The sequence below is a fragment of the Microcaecilia unicolor genome, chromosome 1 (assembly GCF_901765095.1).
Source record: "Microcaecilia unicolor chromosome 1, aMicUni1.1, whole genome shotgun sequence".
Classification (NCBI taxonomy): domain Eukaryota; kingdom Metazoa; phylum Chordata; class Amphibia; order Gymnophiona; family Siphonopidae; genus Microcaecilia; species Microcaecilia unicolor.
Window position 1 is genome coordinate 213,970,060 of NC_044031.1, and position 24,642 is coordinate 213,994,701.

The 24,642-nt window shown below is 43.5% G+C and overlaps 1 protein-coding gene across 2 annotated transcripts in view; it reads right to left on the reverse strand.

Moving 5' to 3' along the window:
* ANLN (anillin actin binding protein) overlaps positions 1-24,642 on the reverse strand; it is a 287,028-nt gene that overhangs the window by 206,875 nt on the left and 55,511 nt on the right. For both annotated transcript variants that reach the window (XM_030204140.1, XM_030204129.1), the window contains exons 5-7: positions 23,954-24,188; positions 15,612-15,796; positions 1,437-1,544 (exon numbers count right to left, since the gene is read on the reverse strand). In XM_030204140.1, the coding sequence (XP_030060000.1) occupies positions 1,437-1,544; positions 15,612-15,796; positions 23,954-24,188 (528 nt within the window). The remainder of the gene's footprint in view (positions 1-1,436; positions 1,545-15,611; positions 15,797-23,953; positions 24,189-24,642) is intronic.

Genomic DNA, 24,642 nt, shown 5'->3' on the forward strand with positions numbered 1-24,642 from the left:
TGAAGACAGAGAACACAGTTAGTGTGGCTATGGTCGGGCACAAGACACTGTAGACACCAAGAATGGGTGTCTTTCCCAGAGATTGTCCGATTGCACCAGGTACAGCGCTTGAAGCCACTAGGAACCTTCGTGAACATGGAAGGAAAAACTTCCACAACTAAATTAAACAAAAGCGATGGTGCCTGAAAAAGGGGCAAGGCACGGCACAAATGAAAGGGAAAGTTCCAGGCCAAAGTCAGGGCCTAAAAGCGGCCCAACGACAGAAAATAAAAGGAAACTTAAAAACAGGCAAAAATCACAAAAACTTAAAAGAAAAATAAAAGGATGGGGGTTCCACAAGAGGAATACAATAAAGAAAGAAAAAAATAATGAAAAATAGCCGAAAGGCACAAAATAGCTCTCTAGGGGGCGGTTTAAAGAAAAAAAAAAAAAAAACACGCCCTCTCACCGCGGTAGAAAAAGAACTGATGAGACTGCTTTCTCACAGTGGGTGGGAAGGTACTCGCCCATGCTCCACAAAGCTCTCGTTAGCCTTTGGTAAATTCCAGACCGGGTGATGTGGGTCGGCATCACCCACTTGTGAGAATATAAAGTCTGCTTGTCCTCGGACAAATGGGAGTTACATGATCAAGTATGTCATTGGTGGGCACACAACTTAGCAATCTGGCTAACAAACCAAGACTATCAATGTGTTCCAGCTTGAAATGGGAAGGTGAGATTTTTGACAGCTAGGTTTCTGTTTGGTCTATGGAACTGAAGTAGCTGAGGACAGCGCCAAAGTTTAATCAGCATAACATAGATTGATTCCCTAAGCCCTTTCATTACTCTAATAGTAGACGAACTGGACTTCACTATACCAGACAGATACACATAAAGTCATCTCTCAGTAATATCTATAATTGCACATCGCCTAGATGGTACAAGCCATTAGGCAGTATTTAAATGCATAGCTAAGTATAATTGGCCAAATATACTTAGGATAGCCTTTGCTTCACTAGAAATGAGCTGTAAGAGCAATCTACTTTTGGGTCACAAATACCTGGTAGATCCCAAGACTGGCCACTGGATGCTGGGATCATGGACCTTGATCAAAAACACTTTAAATACTCAGCATGATAACCCAGAAAGGCTTTTGAGACATATTAGGCTAGAATTACTCCATTGTAGCCATCTGGCAAATACTCTTGATGAACAAAAACTGAATCAACTGTAAATCCACCAGAATGCAGAAATAGCTACACAACAGCAGAACTTATACAAAGCTCTAAAACAATACTCTGTACTCACGACTGCTGTACCTTTCAGAGAATGTAAGAAAGCAAAATTGACAGTTCCAAAATTCAGTCAGCTCACTAACTATAGATTTCTTGTTCCTAGTCAAAAATCAGCCTATACTTGACATTTTTAAAATAAATTATTAGAATATTTAAAGTTACCTTTAGGACTTCAGGCACCTTGCTGCTTGATATTTCCCCTTTATCAGGGGTCCAGAGACTACCTCTCTCAAATCGAGCACGGATAGATGCAAGTTCTCTTTCACGCTCCTTACACAGAAGAAAAGGTTAACAACAGCAAATTACAGATCTCAGAAAAGCAGAAAACCTATAATAAAAATGGTTCCCTAAGGTACATAAAAGAGGTTGCAAAACAAAGCTCAGGATCATTTGTTGAAGAGCATGAATACAATAGAAAAATTGAAATCAGAATGTGTCATTTCATGAAGAACCATCTTGAGTTTCATTTTTGCTTCTAAATAGAGATATTTGAGGATCAGAAATATGTTAGGGCTGGCCCCAATCACTCAGATAGCAATACAAAGAATCTGGGTCTGCAAAGGGTTAGTCAAACAAATCTCGCCAACAAGGCTAGGAAAACAGGTGCTGCTAACATGGCAGCCACTTCCAGTCAAGCCACAGCATCGAGTGTGTGCCTCAGTTGGCCTCCTAGTAAGAGTGAAAGTGACTATATGCAGTCTATAAAAAGGGGGGTGGGAGGAGATCTTCCCCTCCTCCAAAAGGGAAAAAAAAACCCAGAAAATTACATCCTACCTGATCATTTTGTTTCATCAGCTACACTGTTCTGCACAGATGTGTGTTATCCTTTCCTATGAGCAGGTGGAGAGAAAACTGCATTCTACCAGTAACATCACTAAGTATAAGCTGAGGTGCACCCTGGAACAATGCCATATACACCTACAAAAGTAGCAGAAGGTCCCTTTGTACTATGTACCCATGCTCCAGCCACCACTGCAAGTGAGCAGAATGCCACAGTGGTGCTCATTACCCTATATATACTAGGATACAGCAATATTATGTGAACCCCATATTGCTGTCAATCAGGATAAGAATTTTTTTTTTTAAACTGTAAAAGGAATCACAGAGCATACTCGGGACCCCAGGCCAATGTCTTCCAAATGCGTGTTGCAAAACAGTGTAGCTGACTAAAGGAAAAAATTTATGAAGATAGGGTATAATTTCTCTTTCCTTACCATCAGCAATACAGTACTGCATGATTGCGATGTGCCAAAGCAGATCTATTAGGCAGGGGAAAGACAAGGTCCTCTGAATGACTGCTCTGTTAAAAGTCCAATCTAATGCTTGGCAAAGAAATGGCGTGATGACCAAATCACCACCCTGCAAAACTCCTCAGGAGCAACCCACCCTGGCCTCTGCCCAGGAAACAGCCTCAGCCTTGTTAGAGAGTGGGCCGTCTGCTCCTGAAGTATGAGATGATTCTTGCAGATGTAGGTGGACTCACCTTGTCCCACCTTGCAATGGAGACCTTAGAGGCTGTCTGGCTCCCTCCGTGGACAAAGGAAAAGCACAAAAAGGTGCACAGGAAGAAGAAACTAATATATCTCCTTCAGGTGCAGGAGCAGCACCCCAGATACACTAACTGTTGATTCCACATCCTCCAGCAGTAAGTTCCAGAGCTTAACTATTCTTTGAGTGAAAAAAATTAGTACATAAGTGTTGCCATACTGGGACAGACCAAAGATCCATCAAGCCCAGTATCCTGTTTCAACAGTGGCCAATCAAAGTCACAAGTACCTCGCGAGATCCCAAAACAGTACAATACATTTTATGCTGCTTATCCTAGAAATAAGAAGTGGATTTTCCTCAAGTCCATTTTAATAATGGCATATGGACTTTTCATTTAGGAAGCTATCCAAACCTTTTTTAAACCCTGCTGCTTTTACCACATTCTCTGGCAACAAATTCCAGAGTTTCATTACATGCCGAGTGAAGAAAACTTTTCTCCGATTCGTATTAAATTTACTACTTTGTAGCTTCATTGCATGGCCCCTAGTCCTAGTATTTTTGGAAAGAGTAAAGAAGCGATTCATGTCTACAGGTTCCACGCCACTCAGTATTTTATAGACCTCTATCATATCTCCCCTCAGCCATCTTTTCTGCAAGCTGAACAGCCCAAGCCATTTCAGCCTCTCTTCATAGGGAAGTCGTCCCATCCCCTTTATCATTTTTGTCACCCTTCTCTGAGATGCAGTGACCAGAACTGCACACAGTATTCAATGTGCAGTCACACCACTGAGCAATACAAAACCATTATAACATCTTCATTTTTATTTTCCATTCCTTTCCTAATACCTAACATTCTATTTGTTTTCTTTGCCGCCACAGCACACTGAGCAGAGAGTTTCAAAGTATTGTTAAGAAGGACTCCTAGATCCTTTTCCTGGTCGGTGACTCCTAACATGGAACCTTGCATCACGTAGCTATAGTTCAGATTTCTCTTTCCCACATGCAAAACTTTACACTTGCTCACATTAAATATCATCTGCCATTTACATGCCCAGTCTCCCAGTCTCAAAAGAAACTGTCCCAACACAGACACCTGCGGAACCCCACTAACTACCCTTCTCCATTCAGAATACTGACCATTTAACCCTACTCTGTTTTCTATCCTTTAACCAGTTTTTAATCCACAATAGAACAGTACCTCCTATTCCATGACTTTCCAATTTCCTCTGGAGTCTTTCAAGAAGTACTTTGTCAAATGCCTTTTGAAAATTCAGATACACTCTATCAATCGTCTCACCTTTATCCACGTTTGTTCACTCCTTCAAAAATGCCTTTTGAAAATTCAGATACACAATATTGATCGTCTCACCTTTATCCACGTTTGTTCACTCCTTCAAAAATGCCTTTTGAAAATTCAGAAACACAATATCGATCATCTCACCTTTATCCACGTTTGTTCACCCCTTCAAATAAATGTAGTAGATTGGAGAGGCAAGATGTCCCTTCACTAAATCCATGTTGGCTTTACCTCATTAATCCATGCTCTTGAATATGCTCTAATTTTGTTCTTTATAATAGTCTCTACCATTTTGACCGGCACCGATATCAGGCTCACTGGTCTGTAATTTCCAAGATCACCTCTGGAAACCTTTTTAAAAATCGGCGTTACAGTGGCCACCCTCCAATCTTCTGGTACCATGTTTGATTTTGAAGATAAATTACATACTACAAACAATAGTTCTGCAAGTTCATTTTTCAATTCTATCAATACTCTGGGATTTTATTTATTTGTTACATTTGTATCCCACATTTTCCCACCTATTTGTAGGCTCAATGTGGCTTACATAGTACCGGAAAGCTGTTTGCAGACTCCGGTGTAAACAAATACAAAAGTGATGTTGTGGTAACATAAAGTTCATGTGGTACAGCCACATTAGGAAATCGTACAACTGAAGAGTTGTGTTATGTTCATTACGTACTTTAGTTTTGTTGTGCTGCAGAGATCAGGCATTTATGTTGGATTGGTAGGGTATGCCTTTTTAAACAGGTTAGTTTTTAGTTTTTCCAGAAGTTTAGGTGGTCGTAAGTAGTGTTCAAGGCTTTTAGTAATGCGTTCCACAGTTGTGTGCTTATGTAGGAGAAGCTGGATGCATAAGTTGATTTGTACTCGAGTCCTTTGCAAGCTTGGGTAGTGCAGATTTAGGTACGTCCGTGTTGATTCGGATGTTTCTAGTTGGTAGGTCGATCAAGTCTGTCATGTATCCTGGGGCTTCACCGTAGATAATTTTGTGAACCAGAGTGCAGATTTTGAAAGCAATGCGTTGTTTGATTGGGAGCCAGTGTAGTTTTTCACGGAGGGGTTTTGCGCTTTCAAATCGTGTTTTTCCAAAGATAAGCCTAGCTGCCGTGTTTTGAGCGGTCTGAAGTTTCTTTAATGTTTGTTCTTTGCATCCCGCATAAATTTCATTGCAGTAGTCTACATGGCTTAGTACCATTGATTGTATCAAGTTGCGAAATGTTTCCCTAGGGAAGAATTGTTTCACACTACTACTACTACAGCACGTTTGAGTTTCCACATTGAGTGGAACATTTTCTTTGCTGTGGATGTCACTTAGCTCTCTAGTGTTAGGTTGCGGTCCAATGTAACGCCAAGGATTTTCAGGCTGTCTGAGATAGGGAGGATGTAATCTTGGTTATTGATAATTGTGGGGTTATCTGCGCTGTCTCAATCTCTGTCACACACATACACTCGCACATTCACTCTCTCTCACCCAGTCAATCTCACACACACTCTCTCAAACATACATACTCCGAGGAAAACCTTGCTAGCGCCCGTTTCATTTTTGTCAGAAACGGGCCTTTTTCACCAGGGTAAAAATAAAAATTGCTTTTGGATACTAGTCTTTACCCTCCAAACCTCCTTCTCCATTTGAGCTTGTGCTAAAACCTGCACTTCAGCCGTATTGAAAAAGATAAAAATTACCTTTTCCTCTGTACACTTCTATGTCACTGTTTCCTGTATCTGGTTTTTAGATAATTTTGTTTCTCTGATAAGTTTGTTTTTACAAGACTGATAGAAAAACATGTAGATCCCCACCATCTCTTTTATAGGGAGCTTTTAGTTTTAAAATTAGATTAACAGGCTAAAAGAATTAATATACACTAAGCAGTTTCCTAAAAACAAATTCTGTAGATTTCTGCATATAGCAAGAAGCTCTGACACTTGTATGTTAAAACAAACTGTCAATACCACCAGAACTAGGAATCAGAAAACTTCATGCCGTGTTCAGCTCATTTTGTATTTACTGTTGCCTCTGTCAAGGCAGGTTTGTACCTTTAACTGGTAACTATACTTTGTTAAAATATAGTTGTGTTTTACCATCCTCTGTTTGTTCAGAGGCATCTGGTATTCTACTATAAACAGAGGTATTTTAGGAAAGACTAAGGGGAAACAATTGAACGACTTGTTGCTCAGTCACCAAACTTGTACTGCTTGTTTTATTCTTTGTTCACAGGGATTTTACATATACTAAAAGCTGTAAAGCCCGTTACAACGTGCTCCATGTGTGTAGTATGTCATGAAATAGTCAAACAGTCATGCTGTTTTATGTTTGAAATATTATTGAACGTAAGTATAGTTTATGTTTACAGTACGGCAGCAAAGCAGGGTTTTTGTGTGTGGGGGAGGCAGCAAAGCAGGGTATTTGTGTGAGGAGAGGGGGTGGAAAGAGAGAGGGAATGGGGGGGGAGGCAGCAAAGCAGGGTGTGAGTGTGTGAGTGAGAGCGAGTGAGTGTGTGTGGAGAGGGGGTGGGGGAAGAGGCAGAGAATTAAAAACAGGGAAGAACTTCAGCTCTGGTGGGAAGGGGGAGGTGTTGGGCTGTAAGCACCAGGGAAAATAAAGCTAGTGTCAGCCCCGTACAGCAGTGACAGGAAAGCAGCAGGCTGCACACATCAGGGGGACATGGGGGAGGAGAGCTGTGCTTAATAGTGTGACCTTTAGCAGATCCGAGGTTAGAGTGAGGCTTGCAAGGCTTCCTCTTTCATCTGTGAACCATGTTGTTACTCGGAGCAGGCAGCCGAAGGAGCCACAGGGCTGAAGAAAGCCAGAGCTGTGGCAGGGAAGTGAGAGTCAGTGTGCAGCGTCATCTCTCCTCTCGTCCGATCCCCCGATCTGTCTCCTGATCTTTCTTCATGTGCGTTAATTGCATTGGCTGGGGAAACTTGTAGTGCCACTCCCCCCTTCCCCTTGTTCCTTTTTGCATTTGTTTAGCGTTTTGAGAGGGCGGGAGCAGGAGGTGGGTGTCTTCATGTGTGATTGTTAGAGAGGGGCTGGTCATGGAGGTGGTTTGTTTTTGAGATCTGTGAGTGCGGGACAGGATAGCGATTTACGGATGTGGTCCGTTGTAAGTAGGTGCTGGTTGGGGATGTGCAGTGGGGTTAAACGGCCATGTTACAGTTGCTGGCTGAGTACTGTTAGGCGGAGGTAAGCGGGGCATGGGGATTTATGTGCCGCACATGGCCAGGAGCTGTCTGTGTGTTCCACAGTGTTCATTTCAAAGGGGCTTGGAGGTAGGATGTTTGCCGTTGTGTACTTGTGTGTTTATCGTTGTTTTACGCTCTTACAGCGTCTATTAATGTCTGATGCGTTCTTCGACGTGCCGCACATGCACAGAACAGCTGTGCTGTTCTGCGCACATGCGGCACGTCAGTCACTCGTCATTTATATAGTAGGATTGTTGAAAGAAATGGTGGTTCCCTCCCCTGCTTGCTTTAAGAAACTATATTGAAACCTGTGTATGTGCATCCAAAGACTGACATAGCCAGACCAGTGGAATATAAAAATAATTTTTTTTTCTTTTTTTTATTATATGCACTTCACCGAGATTTTTTTTTTATTAAATACTGAAATTTTTAAAAATCTCCACGGTGCATTTAAACAGTATTGCTTGTTACCTTTTTACTTCTGAAGTGGCTATACTATGTTTATTTGTGCACATAAGTACCTCTAGCTCTAAGAAACAGTTTTGGTAATCCACTTGGATACTATGCAGGTTAAGCCCAGTCCTGAATTCAAATAGACTTATCTGATCTACAGCCTCTTATGTCTGTCTTTTGTTTATTTGTGGGTGTTTGTGTTACCTCTTATATACAATCAGTGTGACCATTCTTGAATTTTTTAATTTTGTGGGTAGTACAATCAGTACATACAAATAGTTTCTCTCCTGAATACATATTAGTTGTGTATACTATGTAGCACAAGATTTCTTTTATGAATTCCCTAGTAGGCATGTTAGCTACTTAGATGCTGTCTCTTATCAACATTTTTAGTAGATTAGTTACAGCTAAAGTGTACTTTTTTTCCCACACACAGTACAGAATTAGGGCATTTCTCCAAGGTATACTTTTCCTTAAAAATTACTTTTACCTGGAGGCTATATTTGCTCCATCTTGATTGTAGAGACCTGTGTGCTATATTTCTTGCCTGATCTGTGTGAATCTTGTAAAAGGTCAAGGATGCACCTTTGTCTCACAAGGATTGGTACTTTTTTTTTATTTTTTACAGCTCAATTTGACTGGGTTCAAAGATTGTTAACTTTTCTGATCCTATATAGTAGGTTTTCTACACAGATAACTTTTACATTAACTGTGAGATTTAATGAAAGGCGCATGCCTGTATTTTTCTGTTATGTCTACATGTTGCACATTTTACAATATATACGTGTGTTCTGTATCCCAGGAAGAGTGAATCTAGATGAATGTTTAACTTCAGAAGTTAAGATTTTTTCTGTACCTTGCATGAACATGTTTTGTGCTGCTCAAAAAACAAAAAAAAACCCCAGTGCCTTTCTAGGCAATGCCTAGTTTGCCCTAATTTGTTTACATTGTTTTCCCTTTCACCATATATGAGATAGGAAATCTAATGACCTATCTGGGACCATTATCCAAATGACCCCCCCCCCCCTTTCTCAATTTATTGTTTTAGGTTAATTGAAATGAACTTTCCCCTAACTTAGGAAGAGCTCCTTGTGTCCTTTATTATTTTAACAACAAGATTGATGTTTCTACCTAGCATATTTACAGTTTAGATGTTAATTGTGAACAGTTGGAATATTAAACTTTTCTCCCACTCTGTGTCCTTTCTATGCCTTGTTTTGTATCAATGAAGAAACAGTGCGCCTTCCTTGATTACATGGTGCCCTAATTGTTATACAAGCTATTAATCAGTTTTCTTAGGAACTTTATTTTCACTAAATTGCACTGTTCAAAATTTATTTTCTGTATTAAATACAACTGTGTAAAGCATATGGCCCTACTCTAATTGCTATATTGTTTTGAATCATACTTTTATTTAGCATTAGTTGAAGTTTTTCTGAAGCAGCATGATACATCCCATGTGAACTCCCTCCTGTGTACGCCATGATGGCGCAGATCTCCCTTGCAATTGTGTACAGCCTGCTGATCTAAAATACCAGAATCAACGCCGATCTCTGATAAGATGTCAGCCCATCAGTGAAGCAAAGTTTTTAAAATGACACTGACTTACCAACTTTCTTGCTGTCTATATTTACAAAACCTTATGGACTTTTCCTAGTCTCCTATTTTTATTTTTTTTGTATTATTTTTCTCCTAGTCCCTTGTTCTGTTATTTCCCATAAAATTCCCTGATACTAGTTTACTGTTTTGTATCTTCTTATTTTTGTATCCTGTGATCAAATTTGTCAATATGTTAAATACCTCCTATAATTGTATGGCACTTGATTATCTTCTTGCATCCCACTGTGGACCCTGTATTGTTTTAAATAGTCCTAACTGTTGCATTCTTATTATTTGTACACATATTGCAATGGACAACATTCATAATCTTGCCAAATTGCATATTTATGCTTATGCTGAGGTTCTCATTCTTAGCTAACACTGTCACTCCCTCCCACACTTCCTTGCTGAAGAACATACCATTCATTAACCTCCTGGTTACACCCCTTGCTCATTTTCTTGTGTAATATTGATTACAGCAGGTCTTACGTACTGTCTTCTGTTTCCTGTATTATGACTGCATGCTGCCAAATTATGGCTACTGCAGCTATAAAGGTAATGGTAGTCCATGCTCCAGCCCAGCTTCCCTACTCATGTTCCCTTCTAGGGGTACAGACTATATGTTTTGGGGGTCCATCACTTACTTCTCTGTCTAATGAGGCCTCTAAAGCCTGAAGAACCTAGTCAGTGTGGGCCCTCTGGACAACACTGCCCATTGAAGGGGCTGCATATGCAGCCTCGCCCAAGCAATCACCTCCAGAATAGCAGTCATGGATCCCAGAAGTTGCAAGTAGTCCCATACTGTGGGCTGCAGGAGCTCGTACAACCTGCGCATCTGCAGCTTCTCCTGCCGGTCCTCCAGAAAAAAAAAAAAAAAAAAACCATCCCCCAGGCGGTGTCAAAGCAAATGCAGAGGTATTTCAGGGACCGTGATGGAACCAGATGGCTCCTGATAGAGAATGACACGGGGACAGTTTGTCCCTGTGGGTTCTGTCTGACCCTGCCCCATTCCCACAGGCCGTGTCTCCATCCCCGCTCGGTCCTCATCTGAAGAAGCCTCGGGCAATTATTTTATATTTAAATCTTTTTATTAAAGTATAAAAAGGAACAATATGATGTGCAACTATTATGTATAAGTTACAAACAGAAAACAATAACAGCAAACAGCTATAATAACCCTCCTCACCACCACCCTCTACCCTCCCAACCCCAACAATAGCGGATTTCTACTACCCCAAGGGATCCTAATCCACCCTGTTAAAATGTCTAGGGGTACAAAAATACAACCCGTTCTGTATGCCCTAGAGGGGACAATATGCCCTATGAAGCATTAAGATTTTTTTAATCTGTGGATGAATAAGAAATCATCAACAATCACAGGATTCAGTCTAGCTCTCCTGTCTTCCACAGTCCCTCCTGCAACAGAAGATGTCTTCTTAGAAGATGTGCTGGTAGCAGGATGCACAGGATCCCCCAGGCAAATTTTGCTAGTTGTGGCCAGCATGTTTGGTTGTTTTTCCAAAAAATCAAAATATTGTCTGCATTACTCAGACATAAACAACAGTCCAGTTCATTAACAGGCTTCAAAGTAGAAAATGACAGCCTTGTGGGCTGTCCCCATCCCATTCTCTAGCTATTGAGCTGGTTCATGACCAAATCCAGAGCATCCAGAATGACTGGAGACATTACCAAACTGGCCTCCTCAGCCAAGTCATCTCATATCAACCAGTTGTCCAGGTAGGGATGAACTCAAAACGCCCTGACGGCTGCTGTGACAGCACATCTGCATCATCACCAAGGAAAAAGGTGTGGGGTGCCGTAGCCAAGCCAAAAGGCAAGGCGCAAAACTGGAAGTGCCATCTCAGCACACAGAAGCGTAGATCTCTTGTGATGGGCTGCAATGGGAATGTGAAGATAAGCTTCCATAAGGTCCAAGGAGCTCAACACCATCCCCCGGATGGATTGAGGCAATCTAATGTAGAGTTTCTTTCTGGAAATGTTGGACTCGCAGACAAGCATTAATCCCTTTGAGGTCCACAATGGGACAAAAGGAACCACATTTCTTTGGGACCACAAAATAAATGAAGTAGCTCCCCAGCCCACACTGCTGGCAGGTCAGGTTCCCATCCCAAGATCGCACAGGTGCTGCAAAATAAAAGCGACAGCCTGCCGTTTCAGAGCCGAGACACATGGAGAAGCCATGAAATTGTTGGGATCAGGATGAACAAACTTCAAGGAGTATTATTGTTCAACCACCTCTAGCACTCACTGGCAGAAAAGAAAGTCTACCTGCCACCAGGACCAACAAAGGGCCCAGTAAACCCTCAATGTGCAGGTCCGATGGCCACAGTCCCACCAGTTTTGGGGCCATAAAAGGAACCAAACCTTGAAGGAGCTACCTTGCCCCAAAGGGTGGGCCTGGGAAAGCTAAGTTCCCAAAACTGGCCCATTCTTCTAGTGCATCCCCTTGAGATGGAAGACTGCTGAGCATTGTTTGGCCTCAGTTCTGGGAAACGGAGAGATAGATGCTCTCCCATATCCTTAAGTAGCTTTTATAGGTCTTCACCAAATGGCAAGCATCCCCTAAAGGAAAACTGAATCAGAAGCTTCTTAGAAGAATCAAGATGGCGTAAGCAGCGGTTGTAGGATCCCGGAGCTCCTGAGACCCAGCAGTGATTGTGAGAGAGAAACTTTATCCCCGACTTTTAGATGCGGAAAAGAAAAGGGAAAATACAGGCTCCTACCTCCTCGGTGCCAGCGTTGGCCCAAATCTGAGTTATGGAATCGGGACCCCTGGTGAGCAGGTTTTTACTTCGACAGGCTGAGTCCTCCTTCTCTCACCGCTCCTCCACAACCCAGAAGCACAGTTGAGCCGGCGGGACCACAACAGCTAGAAGTGCTGTTTCTGGAAGGAGGACGCTCGGGCACTTCCACTCCGGGGAAGGAAACAACAAATCAGGGACAAACGCTGGTCGGGGTCCCTGCTCCCCGTGGATTTACTTCTGGGAGTGAATGAGGAATAAAGAGACCTAATCAGGTGACAATGGATACATTATGGGACGCAATTCAGGAGGTAAATAATACTTTACTTCAAATGAATCTTTCCATAAAGGGCGAAATTGTGGAACTGAAGCAAACTACTCAATCTGAATATAAAAGTTCAGGAACAAAATGAAAAAACGTTGAATATGGAAAACGAGGTTAAACAATTACAAGATTTAACAGTGACTTTGGTTAAAGAAAAAGAAACTCAGGAAAGAAAGATCGATTATTTGGAAAATAATGGGAGAAAAAAAATAACCTGAGGTTATTGAATTTTCCTAAATCTCACCAATAGATATGCTTAAAAAATATTTTGGTGATATATTGGGGATCCCTACAGAGGGTTATCCCCTGTAACAAGGGCCCAATATATCTCTGGAGTAGTGAGATCTCCTCAAGAACAACCTCATCCAAATTTGAATTTGACAGAATTTCTTGAGAATTCTTTGGAATTGATCACGGAGAGAACAACTTTTAGTGACTTTTGCTCTTGAACTGGATAGAAATAATATTTTCAGACTATACTTTCGCCATTTAAATGATATTTTCCTGGGACAAAAGATTCAGATTTTCCCCGACATGGCAAGGAGCACACAAAAGAGGAGAAAGGAATTCTTATTGTATAAATCTAGAGTACTTAAATTAGGTGCTACTTTTTTTGTTAAAGTTTCCTTGCAAATGTCATGTTACCTTTGAATTAGTTAATTACATATTCTTTACTCCCTCGAAATTGTTAGAATTTATAACATTGAAGGAAGGTGTTAAACCTCCTGATAATATGCCTCCCTAATTAGAGAACGCTGTTACGTTGGCTGTAAAACCTGCTTTGACCCAACCGTTTAATAAACTAGTTTATAACTATGTTATTTTTTTTTCTTTTATAATACCTAGTATCTTGATTCATTAATTGTGGCCAAATTTTAAAAGGTTTTCTTTTTATGCCAGAAATGGCTATAAATATCTATGTTTCTTCTTTATTTTATTTTCTGATATTGCCAAATTTATGTCTATGGATGTAAATGTAAAAACTTATAAATGAAGATTTGAAGAAGCTTCTTAGAAGACTCATCCGCTACCCACTAGCAGAGCCATAGCCAACGGCACCCCACCACTGAAGCAGTCATGGAATAGGAAGCATAATAGACCAGATCGTAAAGACATCCACCAAAAAGGCTGTCCTCAACTCCAGGCAAGAGACCTCTAGGGACTTGGGCAACTGCTACAACTAACGCAGCACAACCCTGGCCACTTAGCCGCCACAAATAGCGGCCTGAACACTCAAGGTTCCTATAGAAAATGAAAGGCAAAACTGTTACTCCACCTTCTCATGGATCTCCCAGAGTGCCGAAGTCCCCTGAACCAGAACAGCGGTTTTCTTAATGACCACTGTAACCAAGGAGTTAACCTTGGGGAACGCCCAATACTTTGATCTCCTCAGAGCAAAGGCATAGGTGATCAAACACTCCAACCCCCCTGAGCGGCCAATCCAGGACCTCCATCATCATCTGGAGAGGGGCCTTATGAAGCAGGATAAGCTTTCAAGGGCTCCATGAAGCCCTCTAAAGGATCTTTGAGGGGTCCTTGGCAGATGCCTTCAAAATGCCCAAAGCCTGCATCACCTCACCAATAAGACAAGAAAGTTCCTCACAACAGAACAGCCAGAAAACATGGGACCACTCCTCCTTCTCTCCTGAGGGGGGGGAGGGGGCTCCTCTGAATCCAAATCCATCAGGGACTGGGAGTCAAAAAAAAAAAGCCCCTCAAAATCCTCTGCCGCAGCACCTCGGGAAACCAAGGCCACTGGAAGGCCCAGATCCTCCATGCAATGCTTAGAACCCAGAACAAGGCCCCTAGCAGTCACTCTACTGGAGGAAGAGCCAGCCTCCGTCTACAGAGCATGCTAAACCATCTGTGTGAAGTTCTGTAGCCAAAAAGCTCCAGGGGCCACATCAGGACCCCCTAGTTCAGGCAGACCCAAGGTGAGTAGGGAAGGAAAACCACCCACCTTTCCAAGCCCCGATGTGGACCTGTGTTATCTCCTGCTTCTGAGAAGCGGCTACAGGAGAGAATTGCATCAGGAAAAATGGGCACCATTCCTGCTTAAGCATCAACTCCGGCAACACCTACCCCCCCCCCCCCCCCCCCTCCCCGGGCCATTTCCAAAGTCAGAAACAGCCCATTGCAGGAGGGAAAGACAGGTCAGCTGTGTTAAGCTGCAGGCTATTATAAATGCTACATCATCTGCCAGCAGGCATGCCTGGCCACGTGGTCAGCCTGCCTTGGCCCATGGCTCCGGCGTCTCTGCCATTCCCCTTCTCTCTCTCTGGATGCATCTGAAAGGGTGGTTTGTTTGGGTTTTTCTTTTAACATTTAAAAAAAAAAAAAACACCAAGCTGTAAACCAGATTTTTCCCCACCCAGCTTTATTTCCTGCAAAGGGGAAAACAGGCCAAATTGAATTTGTTGTATTTTTTTCCTTTAAGAGCCTGGGAGCTGCAGGAGGAATCTGGGGAATTTTACATCCAGAGTGAATAGGCAAAGGGGGGGGGGGGTGAGGACCTGCATTCCCCTCAGGCAAGGTCCTGCAGAACTGTGCCATAGCCTCACCCAGAGGCACTAAAGTGCGACTAGGGGGCTGCGGAGCAAAGCTCCATGTTCAACCAGGACCGGACAAAGGAGCAGCCGTTAGACTTCATCACATTATATGGCCGTAGCCAACAAAGCAGTGAGCTAGGCCAGGGACCAGAGCAGAAATCAGCACAACCTACCAACTACTAGAGGTAGAGAAAAATACTGGACTGTTCAAGGGAGCACCCCAGCTTATGCCAGTAATGTCACTGGTAGAATTCAGTTTTCTTTACCTACACTTGTTGGTAGGAAGGGATAACACCCATCTGTGCAGAACAGTGAAGCTGATGCTAAGGAAATAAAGTCTAAATCAGTAAAAGCACAAAAAAAAAACCACCACAGGATTAAAAAGACACAAGACTATCTCTGGGAAAAAGGTGACTGTGTAAATGTGGAAAATGGGCAATTTTTCATGTCATGGGTCCATAAGCAGTCTGCAAGGATACATGTTTCAACTTTAGTTTTTCCACATAAAGGGATGGAGTTTGGACTGTTGAATTTCAAATCGTTTTCTCTAACGGAATCCATTACAACCTCATTTTTTGTTTCTGGTGACTTCAGTCACCTTTTCCCCAGAGATGGCCACATATTTCCAAGGAACTTATCATGGCAAAACCACAATTAATCCATCATGGCAAGTCATACCTGCTTCAGTTGCTGAGCTAAAGTTGCAGTAGACAATGTTTCATTTTGTCTCCACAATCTTTCCTGAATTGCCTTAGTATTTGGTGTTACTACTGGTGTTCTATGACGTGCAGCTGTCTGAACTGGACTAGGCTCTTGACAACACTCTCCAAAATGGTCAACAAGTGTCTTGATTCCTGCTCTCCCTACAAAAAAAAAAAAAAAGAGGAATGAAACCTTATAATGAAAATGTATACATAAGAGGTAATGAACTCACTTGACCCGTCAAGAGAATAGGTTTATTTTTTAAAAATTTATAGTCTGCACCATCCTACTATTCTGGGCTGTTTTCAAAAAAATTAACATACATAATAAAAACACTACAAGAACATGAGACATTTACCTACCAACATTTATCATAAAAAAACACAATTTAAAATTCAAGATTCGTAAATATGAATGAATGAGTGAATAGTAGTATCTACTCAGGAATGTTTCCCTCCTGAAAGCCATGCCCAGAATTTTTTTTTTTTTTAAATAAAAGGACTTGCCAGATCATTGTAAAATTTAGTAATATTAAACTTTCAAAAAGAACAGGAAAATGAAAAGGAATGTAATCATATCTCCACAGGCAAATAAGTTAAAAAAATAAATAGTTAACGCAAATGTTAATAGCCACATTAGAAAACCAAAGTTAAACCTTACAAAACCACCATCTTAAAAGAGAGCTTTCTTATTACAACGCAAAAACACATGCTGGCATTCTGCAAAGAGAAAACAACCCTTGTACCTCAAACCCATAAATATACCCTATAAAAACCAGCTGGCAGAATATCCAAGACAAATCCTCAAGCATTTCTTTTTAGCTTTTAATGAAGGTTAAGCAGTATACATTGCTCCCCACTGAGCATGGTGTTGAGAACATCTAGATACCCTAGTACCTTAAGTGGCCTCTGCATACAGCCCGCTCAGTCTTTTTGATATTGAAAAAGTTGCATCCATCTCCATGGACCCAAGACTGGGCCACCAATACTCCACAAATGACTTAAGAGGCCATGGTTACTTGTAGTGGAACCCCTGTGCCTTTGGCATCAGCAGTCCGAGGAGCAGCTTGAGATGATAGAAGAGCAACTGGAATTACTTCTTGCTTGGTGTAACACCTCGGCTTAGACATTTATAATGAGTGGCTGGTGGGTGTAAGAATCGCCTGGTCACTTGTCTGACTGATGCGAAGGTGGCAGACCTCACGCGTCACCTAGATAAGATTTTAGATAATGTTGGGGAGCAGCCTGCTGTCTTAGTACATGTGGGTACCAATGACATAGGAAAATGTGGGAGGGAGGTTCTTGAGCCAAATTTAGGCTCTTAAGTAGAAAGCTGAAATCCAGATCCTCCAGGGTAGCATTTTCAGAAATGCTCCCCATTCCACGTGGAGGACCCAAGAGGCAGACCGTTTCAATGGTCAAGATGATGGTGTACCTATGCCTAGAATAGGTATAGGGGGCACTCCTCCCGCCAAAAAACCTCCTAGATGAGGAGGCAGTAGCAGAAGGCGCCCAGTGGGAGACAGAATCCATAGCATCATTACGCTTCTTGATTTGATCAACTAGATCCTCTACTTTTTCACCAAAAAGATTGTCTCCCCCCCCCCCCCCCCCCGGCAAAGAACATCTGCCATCTGCTGCTGGACAGAATGATCCAGGTCAGACACACGTAGCCATGCGCATCACTATACCTTGAGCTGTGATCCTGGATGTCACGTCAGAAGTGTCAAAAGTACCCCTGGCCAGGAACTTGCAACATGCCTTCTGATGCCTGACCACCTGGCAAAAAGGCTTGGCCAGCTCCGTATGGAGTGCATCAATCAAGCTTGACAGTTGATGTATCGAGTCCCGCAAGTGTACGCTCGTGAAGAGCTGGTATGACTAGATCTCGGCAGTGAGATCTGATACGTCTTCCTCCCAAAAGAATCAATAGTCTTAGCTTCTCTGCCTGAGCGCCGAAGCATAGTCTCTAGTACTCTTGGCTCTCTTGAGGGCGGAGTCCACCACCATGGAATTGTGGGGTAACTAAGACCTCATCAACCCAGGGTCACCATGGACCAGATACTGGGATTCAGCTTTTTTTGGGACCACGGAGCCAGAGGGGCTGACCAGTTTTGCATAAGGCTTTCCTTCAGTACCTTATGCAGAGGAACTGTCGCAGCCTCTTTAGGTGGAGAAGAATAATCCAAGACCTCGAGCATCTCAGTCCTGGGCTCATCCTCAACCTCCACAGGGAAGGGAATAGCCGTAGCCATTTCCCGGACAAAAGCGGAAAAGGACAGACTCTCCGGTGGAGATAGTCTGCTTTCTAGCGGAGGGGAAGGATCAGAGGGAATCCCAAAGGGCTCATCAGAAGAGAAGTACCTGGGATCCTCACCTGACTCCCATGAACGCTCCTGCTCAGTGTCGGATAAAACTTGAGTTAAGGTGCTTCAACACTGGACCTGCCTCGGTGCCTCGGAGCGATGTCCTCTATGGCGATGTCAAGAGGTCAATGCCCAGTCCGACTGTGGCAAAGCTCCCTCTACTGACGTCGATGCCCGGGGACCTCACCACAGGCAAAGGGCCAAACACTGCTGCAGCAGCAGGTACAGAAGGCGCAAGCACCCCCCCCCCCCCCCCCGACACCGAAGCTGTTTTAGCAGTCCCTCCAGAAGTTCTGAAAACAAGGCCCGGATGCGCTCGTCGAGAGCCACCATCAGAGAAGGCTGCAGGGTCATTGGGACAAGCGGTGTCAGAATCCGTGGATGCTCGGGAGCAGGTACTGCGCTGCTAGGAGACAGACACATCGGCACCTCCTGTACCGAGGGGGAACGATCCTCTCAGCACCAACGCTTCTCAGGTACAGACTCTCTTGACGCCCTGGAGCTCCCGGTACCGTGTGTCGAAGGAGAACGATGACGATGCTTCTTCGCCTTCGCTCGACGCCCGTCATCGAGACTCCTCGGTACCAATGAGGATGTGGAATCCTCACATCACGTCAAGGCCGGGTCCAAAGGTCGGTCCCGGGGGGGCCTGCATAACAGGAGGCTTTGGGGCAGGTGGAGACCCACTCGACGCCTCACTGCTCCCAGCGCGAGTTGGTCTCTCAGCAGCCATTACCTTTCTTCCCGACGTCTATGCTCCTGTCAATGTCGAAGGACTGGACTGAGCCCCAAAAAGTTTCTCTCGTTGGGCCTCTCGAGACACTTGGGTCCATTTCTTCATACGAACACACAGACTACAAGCAGCTGGGCTATGGTCGGGCCCAAGGCCCAGGCGTGGGTATCTGTACCCAAGATTATCCGGTTGCACCAAGTACAATGTTTGAAGCCGCTGGGTGTCTTCGATGACATGGCACAAACAAGGGAGCTCCCGGCCGCGTCAAAAAAACAAAGGAAACCTAAAAGAGGGCTAAACTAAGAAACAAAGGATTCTAATTAATTTTTTTTTTTTTAAATAAAATGACGAAAACTAAAATAGAAAAAGAAGAAAACAAGTCAGACTCTTTCCTGGGCCTTACGAGCAGCAGAGAAGCCGCCCTGTTACCTCGCACATGGACAAGAAAAAACTGAAGTAGCACGTTCACGCTATGGCTGGGAAGTCATCCGCGCATGCGCTAGAATACTCTAGCAAAACTGTTTATTTTGCTGGCAAAATGCCAATTCCTGGGCCAACGTGGACATCAAGCCATATGTGAGAACAAACAGCCTGATTGTCCTCAGAGAATGAGTATTACTACTGGGCAGACTGGATCGTTCAGGTTTTTTATCTGCTATCACTTACTATGTTACTATTAATCCTCTCTGCTCCCAGGCTGATACGCAGACCTTAGCTCTGATACAGGCACAAGCATCAGATGTCACCTGACCTATTGGTGTGTGCACATAGGTGACCTCTCAGTACACCGTGCCAGTGAATCAGAGACAAGTCTTACATGTGCGCACCAGAGTGTTCAAAGTTCCAACTTTGTTCCTTCCCTGCTTGCAGCACTGCGGCTCAAACCCAGGAAGAGACAGAGCTGACTGGAATTTTTTTTATCATTAAATTCTTGCGGGGACGGGTGGGGGACAGGTAAGATATTTGTCCCCGTGCAGCTCTCTAGTTTATTCTCACAACTTGGAACAGTGATCAAAAAAATGTGCACTTGGCAAACAACACGTAACTGAAAGATGGATCACTAAACATCTATATACTGTCTAAACAGTACCTGGGAAGGTCAGGATCTAACTGTTCATAGAGCCTCAGCAAAGATATCTCTCTCTCTTCCTGGGCTAAGGCTGAAGAAACAGCCAGCATCTGCAGGGTATTTTCAAACTCCAGGCCAATCAGAGCCCAGAACAGTCAAGTTTAAAATAAAAACTGGTCACACCACTACAGGCACTTCCTATTATCTGTGTGCTGACTAAAAGAGAAGTTAGTCCTCTGTAACAGCTTTAAGCATAAACATGCACCATCTGCTGGCCAAACTAGAGAAATATTCTTCAAAATTAATTTAGGCAAGAAAATATCCAATACATTTTATAGGCTTAACACACTGTTTCTTTACAGGCCCCCTTCAACCTCAATTCATGCCCTCTGGTTCTACCACCTTCCCGTCTCTGGTAAAGGTTTGTTTGCAGATTAATACTTTCCAAATATTTGAATGTCTGTATCATATCACCCCTGTTTCTCCTTTCCTCCAAGGTATATCTGTTTACGTCTGTAAGTCTCTCCACATACGTCTTGCTAAGTAAACCCCCTTGGCTTGGAGTGTCCAAGAAAGCCTGAGAAGGGACTGCCGAAGTGGACTGATGTGGAAGCTGGTCCATGGAAGAATGTCCAAGACAAAGGCCATCGCACCCTGAACTGGAACATTCCCAGAACCCGGGACCTGGTAGGGAATGAAGAAGCTGCTGCGGGTGTAAATCTTTGATGGATGAGCAATAGGAAGAAATGTCTTCCCTAAACCCATGCGAAATCTCATTCCCTGAGTCATCAAAATTTGCAGTGGAAACTGACTTGTGGAGAAATTGAACACCAATCTGAAAGACTGAAGAAAAGAAGCCATCATGCATGCAATCTGCAGACTCTTCTGATAGGAAGAGTCACCAACCAGCCAAGCACGATGTGTAGAAGAACCTGCAATCCATCCATGAGAAGGAAGGCCAACATTACCACCATGATCTGGAAAAAAAAACTGTGGTAACGTGGTAAAGCTGCATGGCATAGCCACAAATTGAAAATGGCCTCCAAGGATTGCAAGCTACAGAAATCTTCCATGGGCAGGTAAAAGGGGAATAGGAAAGAACATCTCCTTGAGATCCCGAGAAGCTAGACATTCCTCCTGTTGGACTAAAACTATTACAAACTGCAAAGGTCCCATGGTGACATGATGAACCTGAAATACACTATTGACTCAAGTTCAGATCCAGGTGGAAGGAATTTCCCATTATTGGAACTAGAAAGGAAATGGTATAGCATCCCGTTCCCCAAACGCAATTGGGGACAGACTCCACTGTGGCCTAATGAAGAAGCGCTTGCAAGGCGACTTAACTGCTTGACGTTTGAGCCGGAGCCTGCCTGGAGATTCCACAACAAAATCTGCAATGGAATGGGAGAACTCCAGTTGTAACCCCACAGCAGTATTGCCAGGACTCATTGTTATGCCAGCTGGCTCCACTCTGCATGGAACCTGGAGAGGCGTCCTGCCAATAAGAAACCAGAAGAGGGACCCTAGATCCCAGCAGTGGGGGGCAGAAGGCAGTGGCAGAGTTGAAGTTTGAAGCCAAGTGCGGTCAGACAGCCTGAAAAGCTGCTTGTCCTTGAAGGGGAATCCTAAAAGTGAGACTAGACTGGTGTGGTAGTACTAAGATGTTGAATGAAACCTAAGATGAGACAGAGGATTGAAGAGAATCTGTAGGTTTGTCCTCTGGCAATCCCTGAGACAGTCCCTAAGGTAGTAACCAACTTCCCTAGCTCACCTCCCAAACAAAGTTTACCTCTAAAGGATAACTTAGAGAATGAGATCATAAAGCGACATCAACACCCAATACTGCAGCCAGTGCCATCTTCATGCTGAGTGTGGCAAGAATTGGCTGAAGTGGTTATGCACTAGAACTGGCCGACTTCGCTATGCATGCAAGCTACTAGCGTGAGCTACAATGGCTGCATGACCATTGTGTACTATTGAGGGTCTGCTGCAGTGGGATCTGAAGCAGCAACCTGTAGATCTCTATACTTCCACTCAGCCATAAAGTCAGCCCTGAACCCAGAAGTAGCTCTGGAACCTCACTAGCTGACCACAAAACAAAAAAAAAAGTGCAAAAATGTAATAAAAACATTAAAATACTCCACAACATACAGCTAGTGGTGCTGCTGATACTGTGGAGCTGGCATGCATGGTTTGTGGCCAGTGTCAGTGGACAACTCCAGAGACCAGGGATGCTCAGGCAGACCTACACAGTCCACCTATAGCACTGTAGCATATTGTGAGCTGTCCAAGCCATGAAAGGAGCTGCTTGCCATCAGAAGTTGTATAGGAGAGCAAAGAAAAAATATGCTCCACAGCAATACAGCCAAGTACCACAGCTTCTAAAAATATGCCCAAACCAGCAAAGCACCTGTGACCTTCAGGCTGCAAGCCACCCACCTGTCAGAATAAACTATTGTGCTGCTCAAAGCAATACAAGCACTGTACCTGGAGAAGGAAAAAAAAATCCCACCATGGCGGCCCTGAGATATTATGGTTACACTGGAGACCAGGAGAGATAGATGAACCTAAAAACTCCTGAGCTGGAAAACAAATCCCAACCAGGCTGCATGGCGAAGCCCCTACTCCCATGGCCTCCACAAAGGCCAAGAGACACGGAAACAGGGCACCAACTGCAGAGAAGCCCCAAACCAGAGGACACAGAACAAGATTTCAAAATCTGCCCCCTCACGAAGCTCCCTTTGCAAGATGCAAAAATGGGCACCCTCCCAGGAGTGCAGAGAACAGTGCACCCTGACACCTCGACAGGACCATGCCTCCCATCCTCAAGCAATATGGACAGCCTAGTCACCGTAGCAACTAAGAAATGCACAGGGGCGATACTAACCATTCCAGAGAAGACAGCGAAAGGAGAAAGTCTCAAGACGGCCCTGACTACCACAGAGGATCATCAAAGCGCCAGCACAACCTGCACAACGGCACATAAGGCCACGAATAGCACTGTGAATCAAGTAAAATGGAACAGCTAAAGGAAAACGCCCAGGCAGGGCTGAAGGCTCAACTGCTACTGGAGGATACATCAAAGAGACTGAAAGGGCACCCGCACAATAAGCAGTGGACCGCGAAAAAAAAAAACCCACGCCCCTGCAAGATGGCCATGGCAGGCTGAAGAGAAAGAAGTCCTGTACAGAAAAAAGTGGCGCATTCTGCACCCAGTGTTCAGAGAACAGAGAGCCCCAGCACCGGAAGAACCCACTCAACTTTACTCTGATGCTGTCAAGCGCTACAGTCTGCGCAAACAGTGCTGTAGGGCCTCAGCCCCCATAGACAGAAAAAGAAACCAATCACAAAATAAAGTGAAAGCCTCTGTCACATAACGGAACACGCACCTCAGTGCTGAAAATGCAGGAGAGAACTGCTGTCAGGGAACCATTCAGCTGCCTGAAGCAGGACCCAGCTCTATCCCAAGATATAGACACAACCTCAATGAAAAGGCTAGAAAAGTACCAGTTCCCTCCCGTTTTTTTTTTTATTTTGTTTTTTTAATACAGAAGGAAAAGGGAACAGCTAGAGAGGTGGGGAGGTGTGGGGAAGGGGACTGGCATTGCCAGGTGTACCCCCTAAAGTTGGCACCACATAGTCAACACACCCCAAGGTTCTACTGAGCTAGGAGACCCAGAACAGGAGCTGATCCTCGATGAAACCAGGAGCTTGTGAAAGACCATCCAGCCACCTGCTAGAGATAGAGAATATCGACTGGCCAAGGAGCATTCTGTCCTATAAGACAGTGCAGTTCAACGCTCTCTCTCCACCTGCTTATAGATGGTCACAACCAACAAGTATCTGGATTCATCTGCTGCTGATGCTAAGGAAACTTCATTTCTCTAACAGGCGAATGACACATACTCTCAGGCGACAATATAAATTTCATCTCAAGAGCCTTATGTCATACCTGGAGAGGGGGGGGGGGATGGAATCTACGACAAGGTTTTACAACCTAATAAAGATTTTTTTCATGAGTTACATACTGTACGTCAGAACAGTAAAACAAAAAAGACAAAAACAAAATTTGGCTGAGTTGATATTACAAAAAGGCAAAAACAAAATTTGGTTGAGTTGATATTACAAAAAGGCAAAACTCATGTCACCTGAGGTTGTAGAGTTCTTCTGTTGCACTTGCATACGTGTTCTATTGATTAGTTCATCTTTGGACTGAACCAGCTGTGGCAAGGCTGATTGCTCTGCTGGTTGAATTTGTTCTATTTTCTGAGGACTAGAAGTATTAACACACACTGATTTATCTGGCTGTGGCTTTGATACCTCTTTTTCTTTAGTAATAAGAGATATCACTTTGGTTGATTTATCTGCATAATGGATAGCACCCTGAGAGAAAAAAATAAGACACACATACATTTAAGCTGTTACATGAACAATGTTTATCATAAAAGAACCTTTTTAATGCATTTAATGCAAAGCCACAAACGTTTATTAACCATTTCCAATGTAACACCACGAAAGTTTATTACCCATAGGATGCAATATATGTTTGCTTTCTAATACACAGAAATCCCAGCAGCTAATATGGATAACACCAGTTTTAAAACAATCTGAAATTTCATATTTTGTAATCTTCATATGAAATTGTCAAAAAGCCATTAATATAGTTTAATTTTCAGATCACAGAAATACCTGTACTGTTTTACAGCAAATTGTATTGCCATTTAAAATGCTTTAAAATTCATCTAACTGATCAGAATAACCAGCCACAACTGCACTGTCCCCTTACCATGCTCAAGATCTAGATATTTGAAATGTGTGTGCGTGGGCAGACTGGATA